The 26,360-nt window shown below is 39.7% G+C and overlaps 1 protein-coding gene across 5 annotated transcripts in view; it reads left to right on the forward strand.

The window, feature by feature from the left end:
• The window catches only part of PCDH15 (protocadherin related 15), a 743,522-nt gene that overhangs the window by 449,857 nt on the left and 267,305 nt on the right, over positions 1-26,360 (forward strand). For all 5 annotated transcript variants that reach the window (XM_041729528.1, XM_041729523.1, XM_041729527.1 and 2 more), the window contains one exon: positions 22,579-22,658. In XM_041729528.1, coding sequence (XP_041585462.1) covers positions 22,579-22,658 — 80 coding nt within the window. The remainder of the gene's footprint in view (positions 1-22,578; positions 22,659-26,360) is intronic.

Here is a 26,360-nt window from a genome sequence, read left to right on the forward strand (position 1 = left end):
TGGGGAAGAATTCCTGGTTCTTAGTAGAATACCATCCAATAAAACAGGAAGTAGAGACCCCATATGGTTTTGGAGACTTTTACCTTAGAAATAGGGGAGAGGGCATTTTTTTTGGTGCTCTGGTGGTTGCTGGTCTGGTGTTTCTCTTAGTCTAAGACGGAGAGAAGAAAATCCAAGAGGAAGAAGGGGACATTGTTACCCGGTTCTTTAAGTGGCTGGACGCTGGGACTTGAGTCAGTACAACTACTCTGTGAGGAGGACACTGGAAAGAGGTGTCATGGTGGAGTGGGCAGTTGGCAAGGGAGCATGGACTGCTGCCTGCATTGTAGGTAAGATGGATCCCACCCAGGGCCCTAGATCTCAGAGGTGGGGTTCCTAAGTGTCGGTAAAAATGAAGGACTGCAGCACTTGGGAAAGAGAGACATGTACACACAACAAGATGTACAACCAAAGGCCACCAACCGAGCATCATGCACAAGTTACCTCAGAATGTCACGGCCACGACCAGTCCCTAGGATGGCAGCTTGAGATCCAATCCAGCCCTGTAACCGTGAGGTCTGCTGCTGCCTGACTGAGCCTCACACAACCTCCCCATGGTCAGTCCCTCTAAGAAGTGTGTTTTTCCCTCTGTAGCCTCTCTTATCTCAGCATCAGAGGGGAAACAAGAGTAAGAAAGATGAATATGAGTGAGAAAAATCACACTCACTGGAAGTGCCTAGAAATGAAGTTGGTTTTAAAATTAAAAGGAAGATGTCATATTAGTAAGAGTTAGAGCATCTTACTAAATGGCAGTTGTCGACTTACAGACCCAGACACAGCTGAGGAAGTTAGCTGTAGGACGAAAATGGCGGCAAGTGACACAGCAGCTCGATGGCAGCCCTGGGAGACATGAAACCATTTAATTTCTTCCCTGGGAGACTCCTTATTCAAACCGGCCATAGGATAATGCAGAGCTGAACTTCTGTACTTAGAATGAAAGCACATGGGAAGGAAAGAGTTCAGAGGTTACGTGGAGATGCAGGTCTGCAGGGTCTGGCTTTGAAGACAAGGGGCTCTGGCCCTTGGCTCACTTCACTCCTCCACTTGTTTCTAACATGGCTCATTAACGATGGGGGCGCTTAGTATCTTTTACATTTGTAGAAATAGTTCAAATCTCTAGTCAGCAGCTGTAAGTTTATGCCCGACTGTAAGAAAACAAGTCTTAATTATAAACAAGTTTGGAATCGAATGATCCATTTACCTGTTGCCAGTGAGGACACCCCAAAGAAAGTTCAAGTACATGTTACAAAATGGTTAACAAACACATGCATGGGAATGGCGTAAAGGATGCCCCTCTTTGCACACATGTTCCTTGAGGAGTGAAGAATAGGGACTGGGGCAGCGCAAGTGCTGGCAATTGTTCCTTGATTTAGAATGTCTTTTGCTTTCTCTCGATTTTTGTTATCATGCCTTTATTTTATTAATATGTGAACTTATTTCTGAAAACGAGTGGTAATGGAAACAATAATTTACTTGACATATCACCAGTGTTGAATTTTTTTTTTTTTTTTTTTTTAATTAGGAATGGGTGGAGTGCAGCATAGGGTGAAGAACCATAGCCTGTGGGCAAAGCAACCTCTTTGGCTGGCTGGTAAACAGAGAATGTTTTGTTTTGTTTTTACATTTTTAAAGGTTTGTTGATAAAATATAAACAAATCAAATGAAATGACCAAAAATAAATAATGATATGCAGACACCAGATAAAGCTCCCAAAGTACAAATTTTTTTTGTCTTTTTACAGAAGAAGGAAAAAATTGTTCTGTGCTCTGCATATGCCCTGAGTAGTCATTCAAAAAGAAACAAACCAACAAACAACAAGCCAAAACCAAAAAGCAACCTTTGCGCACATAATCTTGCCCATCCATTATATTTAAATTAAGTTTAATGGCACCGCTAAAAGAGATAAGATATAATACATATCTTCACAATCCTAAGACCCAACATTAGATTCATATATTACATTTGATAATTTAAACTGCATCAGAAAATAAATAAATAAATAAATAAATAAATAAATAAATAAATAAATAAACTGCATCAGAATAATCCGTTGTGTGAGTTGGGTCTCACGTGAGCTGGCTGAACACAGAAGCAACATTCGTTACCAAGGTATTATGTGTGTATAATAGGTCAATATTTGTGTGTCAATCAATATTAGTTGAATAAAACGGACTAATTCACCCTTAGGTGTAGACCAGAAAGCATAATTTTAAGAGCTTAGGAAACAAGACGGAGATGATTGTCTTGGATTAAGGAAGCCCAGATTAAACAAATAGTGTAAATTGTGTAGCTCAGTGTCAGAAATGAAAAAGAAAGTACCTAACTAATGGTAATCATTCTCATTCTTGTTCATTACCATCGTTGTTTTTCTGTTAACTCACCTGAAGATTTGGGGCTTTAAAGGTGAGCAAGAAGGTACCAGGCATTCGGATTGATGACTAGGAAAGTGGACTGTCAAAGAATACAGGAGAATGGGCGCATTGCAAAGATATTCGCCCCCTTTACGGTTTTACTAGTTGTTCCATCAAGAAGAAGTGATCACTTGCAATTTAGAGGACAGAGTGACACTTTGGCAGCCCAAGAGGCAGGCGGTTAACAGATTCGTATTAATAATAATGTCACCAACATCTAATTGTAGGGACACCAGGGTGGCTCAGTGGTTGAGCATCTGCCTTGGGCTCAGGTCGTGACCCCGGGGTCCTGGGATCAAGTCCCACATCGGGCTCCCTGCATGGAGCCTGCTTCTCCCTCTGCCTGTGTCTCTGCCTCTCTCTGTGTGTCTCTCATGAATAAATAAATAAAATCTTAAAAAAAGAAAAAGAAACACAACATCTAATTGTAATTGGCACTGTTAGCCAGGAACTACTCTAGGCATTTGAAAGCTTCCTGGTCTTTTATATATTTAACAAAGCGGTGCAGTCGCTTTTCCGAAGTCCAGGAGAAGCCTGCTGGGGAGTGCTGGTCCCAAATCAAGCCACATGTCCCGATAGTCAGTGCTCTGCCCTTCCTGGCGACAGGTTCACGGGGCCCTCGGCGCTGCTCGGACTTGTAGTCACTTCATTCGCCCACAGAGCAAATGCTTCTTTTCTTTTTAAGATCTGCTTGATCCGACTTGATTTCATTTTCTTGTGGTTGCTTCTTGCTTCTGCACAAAAGTGAAAAATAATAGCATGTAAAAAAATAATAATAGTAGCATGGAGTTAATGACCACCGAAGCTGGAAAAACTAATTTCGCCCTTGTTCCCAATTTGTGTCCTGAGCTAAGCTGGCTCTTGCAGTTTGAGTCTCTTTCCTTTTCCTGGCTTCTGGTGCCCAGAGCTGCAGTGGCCCGTTGACAACTTGGACACAGATGACGGGAGAAAACAGAAAGGTGTGAGAAGTTGGACGTTGCATGTCTGCCTACCTGAGGGAAAAACGTGCATTTTTCTAATGAAAGTGCCTGAGGAGGAGTGTCAGGCAGTGGCGGGTCAGCTTGCCACATGCAGTTCCCTTTCACCCTTATCCATTCTTCTCCTTTTTAATATTTTCCGAAAGCTGTAAAATTTAAACTATGTGCCTCAAGGAATTATTAATTTTAGTCCTGAAGAAAAATGCCTGCTGCCTTGATTTGATACAGAATTGATCCATTTCCAGAACAGTTTGAAAGAAATGCAGGCCATTGTATCGCATGCCCTTCTGCATTAACAGGTCCTGTCGGAGGTGCTAATTCGTTTTTCTGACATCCTTCAAATGTTCTAGAAGGTTTGGGGGTTCTTTCTTCTCTTTCTTTCTTTCTTTTTTTTTTTTTTTTGATGAATATTTCTTGTAAAACAGTATACTTTTTCCCTGAAGATGATAAGAGTTCATGATTCATGGATGTCTCGAAGCTGGCGCAGGTACACTGTGCATGAATCATGAGCCCCAGGCCATAGGATCTGCAGTGTCATTTATATTATGGGGATCGCTTTGGATCTGTCACTTGCAGATTTGCTCTTCTGTCATCAAAGAAGCTTTTCTTAACACATTCCGATTCTTTTATGTTAGTGCATAGATTAATGCCGCACAGTGTGCTTTTAAAAAGATGACTGCTTTCCCTTCAATTTAGCGATCTATAACTCGTTCTATTTAGGTTTCCCTGATTTTGATAAGAGTGAGGAATGGAAGTCTCATTTATTTTCCTCTTTATTTTCAGTTCAAGTTGCCTCTCGTCTTTCCTTACCCTAGATCTCAGGTGGCTCTTTCATCGTTAACATTATCTCAGGTGAATAAGCTCATTGTAGGCTCACGTAAGGAATTGGAACACACCACTGCTACTGGTCATCTGGCTCCAATGTATACTTTGTATTTGGGGTGAAGAAGAGATAGCTGGATGGACTGACACAGATAAATTTTAGAGATAGGGAGATGTCTCACAATGCCAAGCAATTCCTTCTTGCAAAAATTAAATCTCATTTGTAGTGCAAATTCTTCTTCTTTAAAATAGGTGTTCGGATAGGCTTAAGTCCCCCCTCCCCTTCTCCAAAAAAAAAGTCTAATCCCCTTGACATTATGGGATATATATTATAGGAAATGATTTTTCATCTACAGGCATATAAAGCTGTCAATAGTGAGAAAACCCTATTTTTAAATCTATCCTCTATTCACATACGTGTCTTCCTCTTCTCAAACAGTAATTCGGCCCCTGTAAATCCTCCATAGGCCACAATATGCTCATAGGCAGAAAGCCAGGGAAGTGTCAGGGAGGTCAGGGAAAGGAGAAACCAAGGTCTGATGCATTTAAAATAGCTGGCTTCTAAATTATTTTTTTTTCTCCCACCCCTTCCTTCCTCAAGAAGGAAATATAAAAGGTTAATATGTGAGCTCTCGCCCCAGAGGACTTGTAGGCTATCCACTTTATCTCATATCCTATCTACTTCTCATATGAGATAAATGACTTAAGTGCATGTGTTAGTGGACTTAGGCTTACTCCTGCCTCGGACTTATGCCTTAACGAGAAGTAAGGCATATAAAAAGTGGGGGGGAATGATATTCTTGACATGGTGCAAGAAATAAAGCCACATTCTCAAATTCTTTTAAAAATAAGTGCCTAAAAATAAGTTAGTAAGATAAAGTGGTCTTTTCTGATATCACCGAGCATAAAGCAGAAGAGCTGGGGCTGGTTGTAGAGACGGACACAGATGATGAGCTGTGGCTTGTGTGCAGACCTGAGACAGAGATTCCCGGGCAAGCAAAGGAGCCTTATTGGGTCACCTCTCCTGACCCATATTTTCATCAAACCCGTGGATGAAGACTTTTACAGCCTCTTGTCACCACATCTACCAATCTCTCTGCACCTGGATTTGTACATTTTGCTTTTACTTCTGTGATTAAAAATTAGCACTCCTGTGTCTATTGAAGCTGTCACTTGCATACTCGATCAGGGCTTCTTCAGAACCTCTGAAATGGAGGACACACCTAAATGAACGACTAGAAAAAGGAAATAGGAGACAAAAAGCACAAGCTTTTTTTTTCCCCCCTATCAGGTTCAAAAGATATAAAATAACTGTCACATCACTCTTTTTTGTTTTTTCTAAGCTACTATACATTCCACTCTAGAGGATTTTGCTCCAAATTTCTTATATGGTCATGATCCGTAATAACCACTTTGTGGAATGACCCTGTGGCCTTGGACCACACTAGAGCAGCACTCAGGACTGGCTACGCCGTTTGCAAGGCCCAGTGAAAAATGAAAACACAGCACCTTTTAAGTGTGAGTGCTTTGCACTGACCCGAAAGCACTCTCCTAGATCCCACCCACTCTGGGCTGCTCCAAGGACATTGCTCCAGAATCACCCTTTTAACCTTTTCCCATAGCGTGAACGGTTCCTGCTCTATCTGACCATTTCCAGCGATGTGAAAATCTGCAGTGGTGTCTCCCAATCAAATACAAGTGAACAACACAAAATACCCTTGATCCCATAACCTACCCAGCTGCTTACCCATCTCTGTGCTTCCCTTCACTGTGGAAGCTACTCTGATCACATATCCAGGATGGCTTGAAGAGCACCTTGGTCATGTTCCCTCCTGCTCTCTCTTGATCACATGAAAGTCAGGATTTCAATCACCCATCATGGATGGGGCCTTTTCCTTTGCCTTAGTGCTTATTCCATTACCCAGTGAATTTCCCCATCTCCCTGCCCATCAGCAAGGTGTGATAGGGTGGAGAATGCCTCTCTTATTCAGAAATTCACTCTTTTGATTTCCAGCACAACACCGTGTGCGTCCTGGGTTGCTCCCCATCCTCCCTGGCTGATCCCATCTCAGTCTACTCTAATGACTTCTCCTCATTGCCCCGACTCTTTTTTTTTTTTTTTACATATTTTTTTTAATTGGAGTTCAATTTGCCAACATATAGTGTAACACCCAGTGCTCATCCCATCAAGTGCCCCCCTCAGTGCCCATCACCCAGTCACCTCCACCCCCCGCCCATCTCCCTTTCCACCACCCCTAGTTCGTTTCCCAGAGTTAGGAGTCTTTATGTTCTGTCTCCCTTTCTGATATTTCCCTCTCATTTTTTCTCCTTTCCCCTTTATTCCCTTTCACTATTTTTTTATATTTCCCAAATGAATGAGACCATATAATGTTTGTCTTTCTCTAATTGACTTATTTCACTCAGCATAATACCCTCCAGTTCCATCCACGTCAAAGCAAATGGTGGGTATTTGTTGTTTCTAATCATTGCCCTGACTCTTAAAAGTGGAAATGCTCCATAGTTCAAGCTCCTAACCACCACCACCACCTCCTCCTCCTCCTCCTCCTCCTCCTCCTCCTCCTCCTCCTCTTCCTCCTCCTCCTCTTCTTTTTCTTCTTCTTCATCTTCATCTTCATCTTCTTCTCCTTCTTCTTCATCTTCTTCTTTTGTTTACATTCACTCCTGAGATTAGTTCATTGCTCTCCTGGATTTAAGTTGCTAAATGCTCATACATCTGATTCATTCATATTTCCTCCTTAACTCCCTGCCCTAAAACTCTAAACCCATGGCCGACGGTATCTAAAAATGACTTGAATACATTCAGAAGAGGAAGAACAAATTTTAAGAAAACGTAATTTAGCATTTTTCCAGAGATTTTTTTTCCCTCTTTCCAATAATTGCGTGCCTTTCCAAGTGAATTATTGCCAGGCATTTCTAAACACAGGAATGCTGGCACATGGGAGGGGTGGTGCGATGCGGAATTTCAGGCTCAGTTGCCAAGGCTCTAATGAAGCCCTGGGTCACAGGGCGGTGGTCACCGGGGCAGTAAGTGAAACTGTGAGATCTATAACTTTAAAGAAGTTTTATGGACAACCGCTGGGGGAGCCTATGTAGCCATAGGGCCCTATTTTGGAGATCTGAGCAAGGGACACTTCACGCCGACCTTTATTTCCCATTTACTGCTGGGTTTTTAATCTTTAATCTTCTTATTCTTATCATGTCTCCTAAAGCCATGGAGGACTCTTCCTCGTTTTCTAGATGAGAGTCCACAGACACCCCTTAGCCTCTTTCAGCTGGATTTTGTGGAAACCTTGGAACCCTGCTTTTGTCATCTCTTTTTTATGTAAGGTCTTTCAACAAAAGTTTATTGCTAGAGTATGAAAGTGATTATTTTCATTTACTTGAGGACATGATTCAAAGACAAGTTTAGAATTTTTAAACTACTTGATAAAAAGAGTTCTGGGGTTTTCGTTTGTTTTAATTGACCAGAATTAAACCATTGTGCTCTTCCTAAAAGTTAGATTACAAAAGAGAAAAAGATTAATTTGAAATGTGGATTTGGATGTGGAATTACTTTCAGCTGAGCAACTCTTTGGTAGTGCCTGGTATTATAATAGCAGTAATCAGTATTACCTTTAGTAACTGGCAATAAAGGATTCTCTGTGCAGTTCTGTAAATAAACCTCAGTTTATTGCATGCCTTGAAGCTGTTTATTGCTTCACACTCTGTCAGCTACTGTTGATTAAAGCTTCAGTATGCAAATGCAGTTATTTCCTTGAGATTTTGATAAATTAGAGGAGAACAGAAACAGTGCTTCTGAGGTATACTCGATAAACAGCTAATAGGTGTCAGTTGTCTAGAGAAAACAACAGGAATCAAATTGATGCTGAGAAGTGCCCATGGTGATTCTCCACTTAACTGCCTGGAATTAGCTGGTTTGGAGCATGGAAAACTTTTTTTTGTTTGTTTGTCTTTTAGATAAAAAGATAACAAGCAATATTTGCTTCGGAAGAGTTACTTAAGAAAACTGAAGAATTCAATTGCATATCTCTTGTTCTAGCTTTGAATACTTTTTATTTTACATGGATCCACGAAATCCTGTAGCAGTACGAAAAAGAAAGTGAAGGACAAAGTCTTCATTTGTTTGATCTTCATTCACATACTCACCTCATTCCACATACACAAAAGGATTCTTTTTTTTATTATTATTATTTAAAGAAGTTCCAAATGAAGAAAACATATTTCAGAGACAGAGGCGGAATTACCTAGCAATAAAAATTAACTCAGCTTTGCCACAGAGGCTTTCCCTACTACCTACCCTCAAATAAAAGTAGATAATTTTGATTTCAATAAACAAATGATTACAAAGAGCAGCAAGGCTTGATTGCAACTACACTTCTCCTAATTTAACCAGCATGAGTGGGGTGATTTGAATCAGAAGTCGCCTGTGTGCATCAAGAAGAAAAATTTGCAGATTGATGCCAACACTAGCTGTTTACACTTCCTCTTCCCTTATATAATTTTATTTTTACAATTAATATGTATATATTCATAAGTGCAATCATCTCTCTTTCCTTTTTATGCAGCTTTCTTTTCTGTTTCCTATTTTTGCCTCACCTCCCCTTCCTCACCTCCTTCCCCCACCCCAGTGACTCCCCAGCCCTTCTTCATGGGAGAGCTCACCTGAACCCCCTAGTGTGCATCCCATCCTGGCCACACACAACTGTGTAAATCATGTGAGTGTGTGTGTTGTAAAGGACATATGTGATACACATACAGGTGATTTCACCATTGTCATCATGCACACACATTTGTTTCGTGTTCATTTTGCTTTTGAAATGCTATAAGACTTGACAGAAAAAAATATGAGAATTGAACAAGGATGTTTGAGAATAAGTTACCAGCATGCTGGGCATTCACCAAGTATGATCTCCAGTTCCTATGAACAGCGCGGTCTCTTATGTAACCTCCACCCCATTGTCGAAATCAGGCCATGACTTTGGTGCATTACTATAGTCTGGACCTGTGACTCCAGTCAACTTTTGCTGGTTACGCTTGAAACGTCCTTTTTGGCAAAATGACCCAAAGCAGGATATAGCATGTTTGTCTCCTCAATCTGCAGCAATTCTCCCTTCATGCTGTTGAAGATTGCAGGTTGCTTATTTTGTACATTTTCCTTCAATTTGGGTTCGTTGGTGTCTCTCCGTGACTGGTTAAGTCATGATATTTCGGCAAGAGTATCCCTTAGGTGATGCCGTGTTAATCTCATTGCCTCCTATCAGATGACAGATGGTTTACCCGTGTCTCATTCCAGGGACAAGGTGGGTAACCTATTCTAAATTGCCCCAGCCTTCAAGTGTGTGGATGATTTGAGATTATGCAAATGTCCTTCCCTTATTTATTCCCCCTCATTATTTTTTTTAATATCTATTGAGGTTCTTTGGCTGAATTATTATTATGATTGCTGCCAAATGATGATTTTCTGATGCTGTCACCTCTTTGACATTGATTAGTTGGCATTCAACTAAAAGAAAACCTATCTTTGCTCCCCCGTGTATTTATTCATTTATTTATCGATACCAAATATGAATTCAAAAATTTACCTTCTTCAGTTGATTGTTGTCCATTACAATCATTATATATCCTTATGCTCAAATTGTTCCAGGACTCATCTTGATGAGCCAGCCTATCCTTTACAAGTCCTTGTCACATGACCCTGTCACATTTTGAGCACCGAGCTATTTTCCAGCACAGCAACATGTTCCAGATCTAGTTTATTCTTCTCTTATCCCTGTTCCAGATCTAACCATTTTTCTAAGAAGCTCTGGTTTCTTTAAGTGGGGCAGATGGCATTTATAAACCAGACCTGAGGGCACAGAATGTTCATGACTATTGGCTATCTCTGCTTCCAGGCCTTTTCAATGGCCAAAGTTAGGCAATATACGGGCATAGATGTATGAGTACACCTGCATGTACTCAAACAGACACACGTGTCTCTACACATGCCACATACATGTGCATGATATATACATGCATGTTCATTTGCATTTATATTAATTTTATGCCTACATATACATCTCTATACCAACATGTACCTATTTTATGCAATACCATATTATACATTTGTATATAATATGAAATATATATATGTGTGTGTATATATATATGTATGTATGTATGTATTAGTTCACTAGTATGTCACAATGAGAAAACTGGCTCTTTTATCCTTAGTATATTTCCTTTATATATATATATATATATATATATATATATATATATAATTTTATTGGAGTTTGATTTGCCAACATATAGTATAACAATCAGTGCTCATCCCGTCCAATGCCCCCCTCAGTGCCCATCACTTAGTATATATTTCCTTACTGAAGGTAACCAGTATCCTGTTGACTCCCATGCTGATGTCCTCTTCAGGCTACTCATGTTCTTGTGCCAAATGCCTGTCTGTCCCTCCTCTTCCCCCAGCACAGATGCACTCCCCACCCCATGTGGACTCTGGCATGCTGTACAGGGCCATGGAAACACCCTCCCTATTGAGTCCAGACTTCAGCACATCTCAGGACCAGCTGCTACCACCATACACTAAATAGACGCCTTCTTCATTCCACTTGTGCCGTTAGAGACACCGGCACAGTGATGTCGTACTAGCACCCTTCCTGTGTAGATGGCCTCATGACCTGTAGCTCAGCACCCCACACAGATCGTGCAAAACCTCTTTGGGCCTTGCAACCACCCCAGGCCACCACTCTCTCTCACAGAAGCCCGGCTTCCTCCCCTGGGATCTACCATCCCATTCCAGGCATCCTGAGAACCCCCCTTTGCCCCACGTGGGTAGGGATGCTCCATGACAGGACACCAACACCCACTCAGGCTCTGACTCCCCACATCAGGCAGTTCTAACAATGTTTTGTAATTTTCAGATTGCAATGTTTCTACTTCTCTCATTGAATTTACTCCTAAGAATTTTATTTTTTAACTCTATGAAGTGGAATTATCCTCCTTAATTTTAGATTGATCATCATGAATATATTGTAATACTATGGATATTTTTATATTGGTCTTGTATCCTGCATCCTTTCTGAACTCATTTATTATTCTAATAGTTTTTGAGTGGGTTATTTAGAGTTTTCTATTTAAAAGATAATGTCATTTGCAAATGGAGATAATTTTACTTCTTCCTTTCCAAGATGACTTTTATGTCTTTTTCTTGCCTAATTACTCTGCTAAACCTTTCAGTAGAATGTTGTAATAGTTTTAAAGATAAATCTCTGTCTTATTCCTGACCCTACTAGAGAAGCTGTTAGTCTTTCAACTTCACTATGATGCTAGTTGGGAGTTTTGTGTAGTTGTCCTTTGTCAGGTTGAGGAAGTTCCTTTAAATTCCTACTTCATTAAGCATTTTTATCACAAAGTAGTATTGGATTTTTTCAAATGCTTTTCCTGATTTTTCTGAATGATCCTTTCTTTCCCTTTGTTTTAAAAAAAAATCTGCTTATTACATTAATTGAATTTTCTTATGTTGAAATAACTTTGCATACCCGTGACAAATCATATTAGGTCATTATGTAGAATTGTTTCTATATATTGCTGAATTTGAATTGCTAGTACTTTGTTTTTGTTTTTATTTATTTATTTATTTATTTATTTATTTATTTATTTATGATAGTCACAGAGAGAGAAAGAGAGAGAGGCAGAGACATAGGCAGAGGGAGAAGCAGGCTCCATGCACCGGGAGCCTGATGTGGGATTCGATCCCGGGTCTCCAGGATCGCGCCCTGGGCCAAAGGCAGGCGCCAAACCGCTGCGCCACCCAGGGATCCCCTGAATTGCTAGTACTTTGATAAGGATTTTTACTTCTATGTTCATAGAATAGATTGACCTACAGTATTCTTTTCTTGGGGTTCCTCTGTCTGGTTTTGGTTTGAGGGTAATACAAGCCTTGTATAATTAGGAAGTGTTTCCTCTTTTGTATTTTAGAAGAGATTGTGAAAATGGTGTCAATTCTTTAAATGTTTGCTAAAATTTACTAGTAAAGCCATTTGGGCCTTAAAAAAATACTTTATTCATTTATTCATGAGAGACACACAGAGAGAGGCAGAGACACAGGGAGAGGGAGAAGCAGGCTCCATGCAAGAAGCCCCATGTGGGACTCGATCCTGGGACTCCGGGACTACGCCCTGAGCCAAAGGCAGATGCTCAACTGCTGAGCCACCCAGGCATCCCTTTAATGTAATTTTTTAATTTTGTTTTTGAGATTACTAACTTCATCTTTTTACTTATTATACATGTACACAGATTTTCTCTATTATCTTTAGTCAGTTTTGGTAGTTTGTGCACTGCTAGGGATTTGTTCATTTCATCTAGGTTATTTGATATGGTGAGATACACTTCTTCATCATATTTCCCTAAAATCTGCTTTGTTGCTGTGAGGCCAGTAGTGATAGCTCCTCTTTTGTTTCTAATGTTAGTAATTGGAACCTTCTCCTTTTTTCTTTATCTGTCTAACTAGAAGTTTGTCAGTTTTATTGATCTCTTCAAAATATAAACTTTTGGTTTAACTGATTTTTTTCTCTATTGTTTCTTTTTATTTCATTAATCTACACTTTAGTTTTTATTTATTTCCCTCTTCTTGTTTTAAGTTTATTTTACTCATCTTTTTCTATTGTCTTAGTTGAAAAGTTATTGACCTGAAAACCTCCTGTTTTTCAGATACAGATGCTTACAGCTATACATTTTTCTCCAAGAGATGCCTTGCACTATTACATAAATTTTTGTGTGGATTTTTAAAATAATTTTCATTCATTTTGAAGCTTTTTCTAATTTGCTTTATATTATCATCTCTGCTTCTGAGTGCAATGCTTAATTTCTGTATAGTTGTGAATTTTGAGACTTTATGTTGTTTGTTTCTAATTTTATTCCATTATGGACAGAGAAGGGATTAGCAGATGGCAGACAGTGGGTTTCTGCAACATGAATTGACAGGCAGAGGATAAGAAATGTTTGCTGTTGGCCTGTCCCTCCAGGGCAAGTACCATAGTCTCACACTAGAGCTGTAGGGGAGCAAGAGGCAATGATTCTGCCTACACCTGTTACAAGTAGAGCTTTTCTCATGCTGTGCTGGCTGAGAGTTGGAGGGGAAACACCTTATTGTTCAAATGCCACAGACTCTTGCTGTTCTTACTGAGATTTTGTAGATTTTTTTTAAATAAATGTTTCTCCTGTTGCTGTATGGTCTTAGAACAACTTCTAGAGACTTCAATTTTTTAAACTATTTTTTACTAGTCATGGTTGTTTTCATGGGAGAGGGTCTACAGAGCTCTTAAGTCGACCAACCCTGAAGTATTCTCCTCGTGTGCTCTATTCTTGTTCAGTTTAAAAAGCAAGTACAATTGCAAAAAATGTTTTAAGAAAGTTTTCCTGACATGTTAGTCCTGTTTATTGACTTATAATAATTCATATTGGGTATTATTTGTTCTGAATTAAGGATTTAACTGAATTTGTCCTTTCTATCTCTAAATGTTGAGAGACCTTTTTTCCCTATCATTTCTTTATGTCCCACCCCTACTAAGCCCATCCCTCCTCTTTCAGGATTAACTTACTAACTAATCAATATCACACTTTCTGATGCCTTATGATTAAACATGCCAATACATAAGTGACCAGGGAGAAATGTCATGTTTTATGTTTACATTTTAAAACTCTTGCTGAGTTTGGTAACATGTCATATATGTTACTTTATCAAGTCTTCAATGGAGTGAGTTCTACTGATGACTGACCTTTAAAAACACTATACAGGGTGCCTGAGTGGCTCAATTGGTTGAGTGTCTGAATCTTGGTGTCAGCTCAGGTCATGATCTCACAGCATGAGACAGAGCCCCACATAGGCTCCATGCTCAGCAGGAAGTCTGGTTGAGATCTTTCCCTCTGTCCCCCACCTCCCTTTCAAAAAAAATTCAAAATAAATTTTAAAAATTTGAATAAAAAACGCTTTACAGATTTTTTTGAAAATTGCATGATGCAATTTTCATCTTGATATTAATATCAATTGTATTTATTAAGTGTATGCTATGCACTAAGCTGCATCCTAGATATGAACTATTTTAGTACTGTTGAAGTTGAATCAACATGACAACCTTGAATTAGATGCCTTTCTATTTCAGTATCCTACATGGAGTCACTGAGACACAAATAGGTTTAATCATTTGCAAAGCTAATAAGTGGCAGATTTCATCTTTTATATTTTGCTTTAAAGCTTAAGATTTTTTAGCTACCAAATTAAAGCAATTCCTTAGACAATACTTTTTATTTGAATAGAATTCTAGAGCTTTCTAAATATCTTTTGCTCCATCTGGTTCTACATCAACTATATAGACTATACTTTTCAAGTGTTATTCACCCATGTTATGGTTAGGAGTATAGGTTCAGTGACAGAGTCCGGTTCAGATAGTTAAAAGTCAGATAATTAGGACTATGTCCTCAATCTTATGATTACTAGTTCTGGGGTCTTTTTTAATAAGTATAGGCTTAACCAATATATGCTGAACATTATTTCTTTCTCAGTATTAATATCATAAATGATCAGAATTTTCTCAAAGGTAAGGATGGACTGTCATATATGACACATCATTCCTGATTCTTGACTTTAAATATATTATTTATAATGGTTTCCTAATACATCTTTTGGCTTCCTGAACACAGGATAATGTGACTATTAGTTTTTAAATTAGATTCTATATTTATACCAATAGGTCGTATTGTGGTATGTGAGGCTTAATGGATCCCTGTTTATTGATCCGTATGTTCTTTTTTAAAAGTAGATTTTTCTGTCTTTTTCCCTCAGTACCGTCAGACCATTAGCTGCATACTTACTCCATTCAGTTGGCCTGGCTCTATTAACTCCACTATTTTGAAAATCTAGTTTTAATGTGCTCAAGTCTGGGAACTAGTACATAGACTGTGAGGGAGGGCTTGAGAAACCCTTGAACTAATATGCAACAGTGTAAGTAGGGGTTTTGTAGGTCTTCAAATATCCATAGGCCTGAAAACAAACAAACAAACACACACACACACACACACACACACACACTTCAATTTATTTAAAACTGAACAAGAATAATTTTGTTTAGCTATGTTGGCATCAAAAATATGGTTTCTGAATTGTATCTATTCAGTTTATTACCAAATCTTGAGTGTTGAGAATTGACAGGAACCAACTATCTTTCTACAATAATTAGATTATCCTTGGAAATTATTAGTAGCCACCAATAGGCAGTAGTAAAAGAGTGTCAGTGTTCTGTCACAAGCTCTTTTCTAAATCTGGAAGACACTGAGACAGACAAATGTGGAGTATGTAAGATGAAAATCAAAGTACTTTTGTTTTTTTGTTTTTTAATATAGTTGATTGAAGTACAAAACAAAACTGGATCCCTATATTTCTTTCACTAAACTTACCCTCTCAGCCATAGGAAATGCAAAGGCAAACGCAAACTGTAAATACTAAAGCACACAATAACAAAGCAGACAAGCAATCTTTCTTACATTCTAGTAAGAAAAAGAACAATTAACAAAATATATGTGAGTTATATAAAATTTTAGGAGGTAATAAATGGTATGTGGAAATGTACATGAGGAAAAATGGAGAGGAATATATGGAGGGTGACAATCTGATCAGTGATGATTTTGCTAAGGTGACACTAGCAAAAAAAAAATAAAGAAGGTGAGAAGATGAGTGCTGTGGGTATCTGGTGTTCTGAAGTTGAGGCCTGACTGGTGTGTTTCAGGAACAATGAAACACTAGTGCGACAGGAACAGAGTAAGAGAAGAGGAAATCTGTAGAAATGGAGGCACCCAGGAACCAGAGATATCTGGAGATATCTACTCACAGTGAAATCATGTAGTAATGGAAGAATGTGCATAGAGCAGTGAGATGAATAAACAATATTTAAAAGGATCATATGGATTCTCTTTTGAGGATATGAGAAATTGAGCAAATTAGTTAGGGTGCTATATCAGTAGTCCAGATGAGCCTGGAGTGGTATTCCTGGAAATGATGAGAGGTGGTTTCCACCTTGTTATATTTCGTGGGTAGACACTAGAAGATTTGTTGGTGATTAGATTTGGGACAGAAGACAAGTGAAGAGTGGCTACTGAGATAAGCCTGAGCAACTGGCAGGATTGAATTTCCATTAGCCAGAATGAAAAGGATGTCAGAGGAAGAATAATTCAATTTCAGACATATTAAACTTGAAATGTCTTGTGACATCTAATTAAAGCTACTGTGTAGGGGGAAGAAATTTGGGCTAGAAATATACATTCGGGGTCTTGAGCATTTATGCTCTACTTAGAATATTGAAGTTGGATGAGCTTCTTAAGGGAGCTAATGTAGAAGACATCCAAAGACTGATTTTAAGGTGCCAAGGAAATAAGAAGGATCAGGAATGGTGACCCAAAAGAGGACTGGTCTTGAAGTTGCCTTAGGGGAAAAAAGTGTATTAAAGGGAAGGGGAAAAAAAGGGGGGGAAGGGAGAGATCACTTATGTCTAATGCCACTGAGAGATCATGTTAAAAACAAGCAAACAAAACCAAGAAACAGAATAACTGTGAATTGATCAGTGGTTTTACTAATATGGAATTTATTGGGGATATTGAAAGGAGCAGTTTCAGTACAGTAGTCCTGGGAGAATTGGAAACGTGATCAAAATGGTTTCAAGAGAGAATGAGGGCAGTGAGAAATACAGTTAATGGCTGGACAGGATGGAATGTCTTAAGTTGCGCTCGTGAATCACCGGAGCATTCTACATTAGCTGTATTTCCAAGGTTTAGCTATTTTACGCTGCATATTATTTATCAAACTATTTTTTTTTTTTTTTAGAAAATTGAATACTCTGACATTTTTACGTCAATGAACTTATTTCAAAAAAGGAAATTTTATATCAGGATTGTAAATGACAAAACAGTGCTTCTTGACATGAAAAGCCTGAATTTATTCATCAAAAGAGATTGATAAACATTAACATTTTGTCAAAGGGCCAGCAGTTTCACACCAGGAGTGCCCACATACACATTTTTGGAAAAACTGCTGTATTGAACTGAAAACCTCAGTTCTTGCTGTCAAGTAGTTTAATGACATAAATCAGAACTCGTTTGCCTAAGTGAAGAAAAGAAAAGATCATCTAAATCTGTTGATTTTTATCTATTTTAGAACCCCTCGGGGCAGGTACTTTGTCTTAATGTCCTGTGAAATGTGCAGAATCATTCTGTGTGCATAAAGTGCACTATAGCAGATGGTATTTGATGGCTGTATTTGTCTTTAACATGAATGGAATATTAGTTTAGAGAAGATTTGTTTTCTTTTTCCAAATTCCTTTTTTTCCAGTGTCTAAGCACCGCGCTTATTGAGATAAATACCTTTGTGTCCCCCTTTTGGTACTTCTGACAAATGGGAGACCTGAATTATACGCAGTGAGGTTATCTGGTTGAGCAGACTAGAAATAGTGGTGGCCTTTATCTTCAAAGAGACTCTATGTTGGCAAATTGAATTTAAATAAAATTAAAGAAAAAAAAAAAGTAAAGATATTCTTTGACCTGCAAGCAAAAAATAAAGGACAATTAGCTGTATCGTAGCTCATTGTGTTGTTCAACCTCTATCACTAGACCAGTGACTGAATTCCATCACTTGCTAGCTGTGCAACGTGAGCATTGTTCAGTTATTTGACCTGAGGTGTTTAACCTCAACTTGTTTACTGGAGGCCAAAGAAAACAGGAGCCAGCTGTTCTTTCTCTGTGCCCTCTCCCAAAATGCCCTTCCCCACATGACTTGCTCTCTCTCGCCCTCCACAAATGTTTGCAAATTTTCACATTTTCCTGATAGCTTTCTGACAACCTACATATGACTGCAAGCCCTCCCTGTCCCTCCCTGAGTGTCCTCCCTGATTATTTTAGATGTTAGTAGCACTTATAGAGACCTGAAAGCTCTAGTTTTATGAATTATTTTGCTTTGTCTCTGTCTCCCCCTACTATGGTGTGAGTTGCACAAAGGGAGAATTTCTCGTCTGTGTTGCTCACAGAATTTTGTGTGTGTGTGGAAGCCCCAGTGCTTATGAACACAGTGCAGATGATTAGTAACCATTATTGATACTGTTGTTAGCTTCATGTTGTGCTGAGACACCTTGCCTAGGAAGAGAGAGTATAGCCAGGGCTGCAGCCCAGGTGGCTGGCTCCAGAGCCCACCCAGGAAGCCCCCAGAAGACCCCTGCTCCCATACTTTTGCAGACCTTGCACAGCGGGCTCAGTTTGGACTTGACTGATCAGAAATAAAGGCATAGAAATTATATTTGCATAAAGAATGAGAAATGCCTTTCTCTTCTCTTATGGAAGACATTCACACTACTCTCTCCCTTTCTTAAGATGAAAGTTACTATAATCTCCAAATTTTAAAAAAATGTATCTTTCAATTAAGTAAATTATAGAGAAGTGTAACTGGAGTGGTGACAGAAAGACTCCTCTAATTGATATCCTTTGCGTTTCCCATTTACTATATGGTTACTGTGAGGTTTAAATGAGACAACGAGGGGATCCCTGGATGGCTCAGCGGTTTCGCACCTGCCTTTGGTCCAGGGCGGATCCTGGAGTCCCGGGATCAAGTCCCACGTTGGGCTCCCAGCATGGAGCCTGCTTCTCCCTCTGCCTGTGTCTCTGCCTCTCTCTTAATCTCTCTCTCTCTCTCTCTCTATGTCTATCATAAATGAATAAAAATAAATCTTTAAAAAAATAAATGAGACAACGATGAAAATATTGTTCCTGACACACAGTAAAGAGTCAATAAATTCTAACTCAAGGATTCGATCATATTTGAATTTCTTCCCATCATTTAGAGATGACTGGCTAGACTCATATGTAGAAAAAAACTATATATTTTTATTGTTTTTATCCTTTAAATATTTTATTTAAGAGAGAGAGAGCACATAAGTATCAGGGGAAGGGCAGAGGGAGAGGGAGAAGCAGACTCTCCACTGATCAGGGACCCCAACATGGGGCTTCATCCCAGGACCCTGAGATCATGACCTCAGCTGAAGGCAGACACATCACCAACTGAGCCATCCAGGCACCCCTGGGAAAAAAGCTATTAAAATGCTTTTAGAAATGTATTTTAGGTCAGAAATATTCACATGATCAAATCTAGATACCCTAATAATCATTGCTTTTTTTTTTGATTTTTCTAGTTATTGCCCTTATGTGTTATTTCTTCCTTTAAACAGTTTCTCTTCTGGGGCCACCTGGGTGGCTCATCAGTTGAGTGCTCGACTCCTGATTTCGGCTAAGGTCATGATATCTGGGTCCTGAGATCAAGCCCTGTGTTGGGCTCTGTGCTCAGCGGGGAGTCTGCTTGAGTTTCCATGTCTCCCTCTCCCTCCACACTTACCCCACTCGTAGTCTCTCTCTAAAATAAATTTTAAAACTTGAAATAATTTTTCTCCTTCAATATAGACAAGTAGAGACACACAGTACTTACACAAGTGCTAACACATGTAGTGGATAGATTTCAGAGCTCTAATCCAGACAGCACCATTCTCCCTCCCTTGGTTGACTGAGAAATGATGAATCCTCACTACTTACCACACCACTGGCCACAGATCCTCAAACAACCGCAGAGGATTGGCTACAAGAGTGAAAGAAACAAAACAACCAAATAAGGATTTCCTTCCAAATCCTGGGCCTGAGTCGAGCTTTCCATATGGGTGCAACCCCACGTGAGAATGAAGTAGGCACATTCCTGCCCCTCCCATCTCTTAAAAACCAGAGGTATTTAAATGGTCAAAGAAAACGGAAAGAAGTATTTCAAGGTATCTCAGGAATTGAAAGTAATTAATGTGGATGAAAATTGAAAATCCTCTAGGAATTTCTCTCTCATTATTTTAGGAACATAACAACATAATGACTTAAATACATAAGATGGCACAGCGTTCACAGTGTTCTCATCCCACAGCAACAGTAACAACTATTAGAATAGATCCAATCCATTAGAAGAAAGGTTAATATTAATCTGGTCTTAGCATTATTTACACAGAGCTATCGTGCTCCAGAATCCAGTTCTTTTGGCTCTTATGAAAATACAAGACAATCAGCCATCTTTCAGAAAATAACCACTACCACATACCAGTGAACAAACAAAAATAAATTGGTAATATCTGTAACAGTATGACAGGGAAAAATGACTGAAAGAGAAAAACAGAAAAAAAAAAAGTGTAGTATGAGCTTTTCAGTGCTAACAGGCAGTCTCTTAATGACATAGGTTGGCCAGGACCGAGGACCCAGAGGGGCTCCCACGGGACCAACCAACAGGGCCCCTAGCTGTGCGCAGGATGGAAATCAAATGCGAGCCAACAGGAGGTGAGAGCAGAGTTCATTGAAGATACAGAGAGAGTGCAGGTCCAGACAGTGTCTGGAAGACACAAAAAGGAAAGGAGAGAGAGTCTCATCTTTATTCAGGGTCTAGTGTGCTTGTCGTGTCCTCTAGGGTATTCAGGGATGGGTCAGAGCAAGAACAGGTGCCCAGGTGTCCTCCATAAGTCACATTCCTTGGATCCAAGGGTCTTGGGGTTGAGATGTCTAGTGGGGTGGTCGGGTATATACACAGGATGACCTCACCTGGTCATTCTTGCCCAGTCACTCCTTACATGTTATATGTTGTGCTAGACAGGTCCAAAGAAATCATTAATTCCTTGTCCCTTACAAGGAGGACATCCTGCATGGCATGTATAAGGTGGGGTGCAGGTCCTAGGAAGAATAGAAGCCAGAAAATGAGCAAAAAGCAGATTTTTATGGAGTCCTTCAATCTCCCTGTCTCACTAACATAGCATAGTTCTCTGTTTCTTCAGAAAGTTACCTGTGTCATTAGTTGCAGTTCTGTTTCATCTTTTTGGCTAATACTTGCCTGGCAAAGAACAGAAAATAAGAGGATGATATCGCTTGATATTTATGAAGCATCTACTCTCAATTCCATTGAGACTGTTTTAAAAAATATTTTGTTTCTTACTCTATAAATCTTAGATTTCTACGATAAGGAATTCAACGAAATTTAAAATGTCAGATTTAGATATAAATGCAATGCTTCAAGATATTACCCTGGGTAGTTTACTATTTCATTGCCTTTTAGTGACTGTGTATCTGTAATAATGCAAAAGCATGACTCAAAAGAAATAAGAGGTAGGCCTGAAGGAAGTGGTCACCTTGCTCACTTAAATTTGACTGCAGGGCCACCAGGAAGACATATTCCCATGACCCATGGAGAAGATGTGATAGGGATGGAGCTCAGACATAAGCACATAACTGCAGACGGTTGAAGGGTGGGCCCAGTGGGATCTGCTGATGGGGGGCGCACGGGAGAATAGGAATGAACAGTCAGGATATGAGGCTGAGCAAACAGAGGTGTGCAGGGGTCACTATGATGTGATGGAGCCTGAAAGCACCAGGCTGTAGTTATCTTGAGGGTGGAAGATGGAGAGACAGCAGGATTTGGGGGTTTGAACATTTTCAGTTGGGGATGCTTGTCCCTCATCCAGCTGGGTGCTCAAGGAGGCCACAGGTTATGCTGAAATTCAGAGGAAAAGGCAGGGTTGGGAATGTGTACCTCCAAGTCAGAAGCTGTTGGCCCTGTCTCCTCCGACTTGGGTGAAGGAGAGAGAAGAATTTATGGGAAACCTTCAACGCATCAGATGTTAGCCTGTGTGCCTGGGCACCAGTCATTTCAGCTAAAGCTCTCAGTGTTGATTGACTTTTTTGTATTGTTATCGTTCTCATTTCCAAATTCAGACGTTGAAAAATAATCACACGTGTAATACACGGAGCCAGTTTCGAATTCAGGTGCCCCGGCTCCAGATTCAGGATTCTTAAACCATGAAGCCTCCTGACTTGACATATTCCCAGCAGAAAAGGGAACCAGTGGACTACAAATGTAAACATGTGTAAACATGGACACAGAGTCTAACACATCTGTTTCAACTGTAGAGATACACTCGTGTAAAAATTAAATACATGAACCACCACTTTATTTCTGCGCCAGGTAAGATTATGTGCACATTAGGACGATATTCCTCTTACTGTCACCACCTTCAGAGGAGAGGAAATGACAAACATGCTGGGGTGATAAGAAATTCTGAATTTTACCTCTCGCCATTGGCACATCTTCTTATCCCTTGTGTGTCTAGGTGTCTCGTGGATGTTCTGTGCTGTTGGTTTCCCGCTCCTGTGTTACAGGGTACCAACCAGGAGCTGTGTCCATGACTCGATAATTCAATCATGTTTTCTCTCTGAAGGCAACTGATCGAGAGGGTGACCCGATAACGTATGCCATTGAGAATGGAGACCCTCAACGAGTTTTTAATCTTTCAGAAACGTAAGTTACAAATGATCTCAGCATTTATTTTATTTATTCCTGGTAGCAGGGGAACAGACTTCTAATCAGAGGCTTTCAGCTGTTTGTAGTTTTATTTTACTTTTTTATTTTTCTCTAAGAATGCTAATGAGATCTGGGGGCGGGGGATATTTCTGAATTCAGAAATCTTACCCAGGAGACTATTTATTTTAAACATTTTTACTAGGTAAAATCCACTGAGGTGGAAACACTTTATTTGTAGACTGGGATTAATTAGATCCCTTTAAAGTTGCCAGGTACTCATAATAACAAAGGCCTTTCTGCCGAGAGTAACGTGGCACTAAATTGTTCATTCAAAGAGAGTTTTGTAAGACAAAGCATAATTCAGACATATTTAAAGTACCAACAAAGTCTACCCTTTGGCTTTTGAGTCGTGTAGGTGTATTCTGAAAAAGCTTAGCACACAAGCATCGCCTGTCCCTGCCCAGCCTTTGGGGGTCTCTATCACTGTGGCTCCACTCCCCTCCCAGGGTGGCAGAGAAAAAAGCAGTCACCCCCAGGAGGAAGGCCGGAGCCCCTGAAGGAGGCGCTGAGGTTTGCAGAGGGGTCACTGGCTTCCCTTCTATAAGAGCCATGTACCAGTGCCGCGGTCACCTGTGGCTGGTCCTATGTCTCAGACTCTGACTCTGAGCAGCCACAAGTGGCTCTCCTCCCTAAAAGAATGGAAAACTCAACGTGGACCGTGATTATAACGTGAGAATTTTCAAAAAGGAATCAGACACTGCTTTCATCTCGGGAACATGTGTGCATGATGTCAATTCCAGGGAACCATAGATGGTCGCTGGTCTTGGGAGGAACACCTGTAATTTCACATTGACTAGGTTGTTCCAACCATGAGTTAGTTTCCCTGGAAACAGTATTGCTCAGACTTTTTGATTTCACAAATGAATAAACTTCCATTTAAAAAAATGGAAAGGTTGGGGCATCTGGGTGGCTCTGTGGTTGAGCATCTGCCTGTGGCTCAGGTTGTGATCCCGGGATCCTGGGATCGAGTCCCACATTGGGCTTCCCACAGAGGGCCTCTTCTCCCTCTGACTGTGTCTCTCCCTGTCTTTGTGTCTCTAATGAATAAATAGAATCTTTTAAAAAATGGAAAGGCTTAACTATTCAGAATTTTCTCCTATAGATAAATACAAATCTAAGTTAGCTATGATTTATAATCATCCTGAAAGAAATAAAATTTTTTAAAGGGACACTTTAACAGCAATCATGACTGCATGGTACTGGTATAAGAGTATAAGAGTATATTATAGATCACTATGATAAAGGAAAGAGTCCAGAAATAACCAGATTATAATATTTGTGGTCAATCAATCCCCCCCCCTCCAAAAAAAAAAAAAAAAACAGCCAAGACAATCCAACCAGGAAAGAATAACCTTTACAGTAAATTAAATTTGGGGCTGTGTACAAAGGAATGAAGTTGGATCTTTGCCTGACAGCATTAGCAAAAATTAAAGTGGATCATAGACCAGAGATTAGAGTATGTAACTTCTAAGAGAAAATACAGAAGTAATTCTTCAAGATGGGAACTGAGCAGTGCTTTCCTAGATATGACACAAAAGCCCAGTGACTAATAAGAAGACGGGTAAGTTGGGCCTCATTCAAAATTTGGAAAATATATGCTTCAATGGACAGTATCAAATAAGTGAAGACCACCCCAGCCTGAGAGAACATACGCTTAAATTATGTAGATGATAAAGGACCTACAAATATCTAGAATTTGCAAAGAACCATTACAACACCAAAGTAAACAGAGAAATAATCCAAATAAAAAATGGACAGGGATTTGAATAGACATTTCTCCAAAGACGCGATATGCGTGGCCAATAGCATTTGGAGATGCACTTGTGATCACGAGCCATCTGGGAAAATGCAAATGAAAATCATGAGATGCTGCTTCTCACCTACTTAGAATGTCTGTAATGAAAAAGGAAGGGAAAAAAAAGAATCATGGGTGAGATATCAGAGTCCTCATCTATTTCTGAGGGGAAGTAAGGTCAGTGTGTTCTTTGGAGAACAATGTGTGATTTCTTCTAACTGTGAGATGGAGAGTTACCCTATAACCTGGTAATTCTATCTGTATCTACTCAAGAAATGAAAACATACATCCCCAGAAAGAGTTGTACAAGAGTGTACACAGTGGAATTCTTTGCAACATATGGAAACAATTCCACATCCATGTATAGACGTGGGTGGGTCAACAGAATGTTGGCCCATACAATGGAGAACCTTGTCAATAAAGGAGAACATTGTCACCAACACCTGTCAGAACACGGATGGACCTTGCAAACATTATGCTGAGTGGAAAGTCATTCACACACGGTATGATTCCGTTTGTGTGAAACATCCAGAATAGGCAAATCTATAGCGACAAAGGAAGTAGATGAGTGGTTGCCTGGGGTTAGGGAGTGGGAGCGAACAGGAAGTGACTGCCACTGGGTGATGCTAAGAGTGATGAACATGTTCCAGAACTTATTGTGGTAACATTCGACAACTCCACGAATATACCAAAAGACATTGAATGGCACCCTCCAAATGGCTGAGTTTGATCCTATGTGACTTATATGTCAATAAAGTTGTGTTTGAAAAAGACAGCAGTGAACTTCTCCCCTGCCAGAGCAAGCAGGAGGCCCAACCCTATGCTCTATTAAGGATTTCCATTCCTGTCTATCTGCTTTTCCCCCCGAGTCTGAACAATTTTCGAAGGCTGGCTGTGAAATCTGATGAGCCACTAATTTTACCAAAGAAATTCTCCCCTCGTGTTGCTACCCTAGCAAGGATTTCTCTCCTTTTTTCTCTCATCTCTGTTTTTGAAACCAAAGAAACACCTAAGTAGGTCATAGAGATTCTTTAAGGTATAAAAGATGTCAACCCGGCATCCCTGTTGTCTACACTGACCCCAGTTCCTAACCCTACAGCTCCTTCATCAACTCACACACGCTTAAGGCCAATCTCCTTAAGTGCGAAATGCTTCCGGGACAGCTAGAGCGGGACACGTCCTTGTGACCTTCTAAGGGTCTCTTTCGATGATCATCATTGGTTTGGGGTCCCAGACAGCGGGTCCAGTGCTTTCTATCCTATGGTCAGTTTACTTCAGCCACTTCATTGCTGTTGGTGTTGTTATATATTTGCAGGCTACCCTAGACCATGACCAATGTATTTCCACACATTTGAAAAATGTGGGAAAAATTGAAATTTTAATCCCTTCCCTCTCGAAACTTCTAGGCTACCTGTGCACATTTGCACCACTGCTTCTATGTAAGTTTTAAGAATTTGAATACTTTTAGAGAATAATAGAAAGGAAAGAATGGTCTGCCTTAGCAGACACTATAATCTATACACATAATGTTTCTGGTTACGCTTTCCTTCTCAAAACAACAACAACAAAAGTACATGTTCATTGTTCACTTTAAATACTATATTATTTTATGCTATGATACAAATTTTAGCACTAATCATCATAATCCTACCATTAGTCTACCTCGTTCTATTGAAATAAAAATAGGCCAAACGTTTTCATAAACCCTTAAAACAATCAGTAGTAATAAATAATCATTTCAATGATAGCATGTATTTACAAGACGCTGGATTTTTATCTAATATTAGTGTATTGGATTAGTCACATTGCCACGAAAGAAACTCACTCTTTCAAGAAAAGGATTT

Source organism: Vulpes lagopus, chromosome 14 (assembly GCF_018345385.1).
Source record: "Vulpes lagopus strain Blue_001 chromosome 14, ASM1834538v1, whole genome shotgun sequence".
Classification (NCBI taxonomy): domain Eukaryota; kingdom Metazoa; phylum Chordata; class Mammalia; order Carnivora; family Canidae; genus Vulpes; species Vulpes lagopus.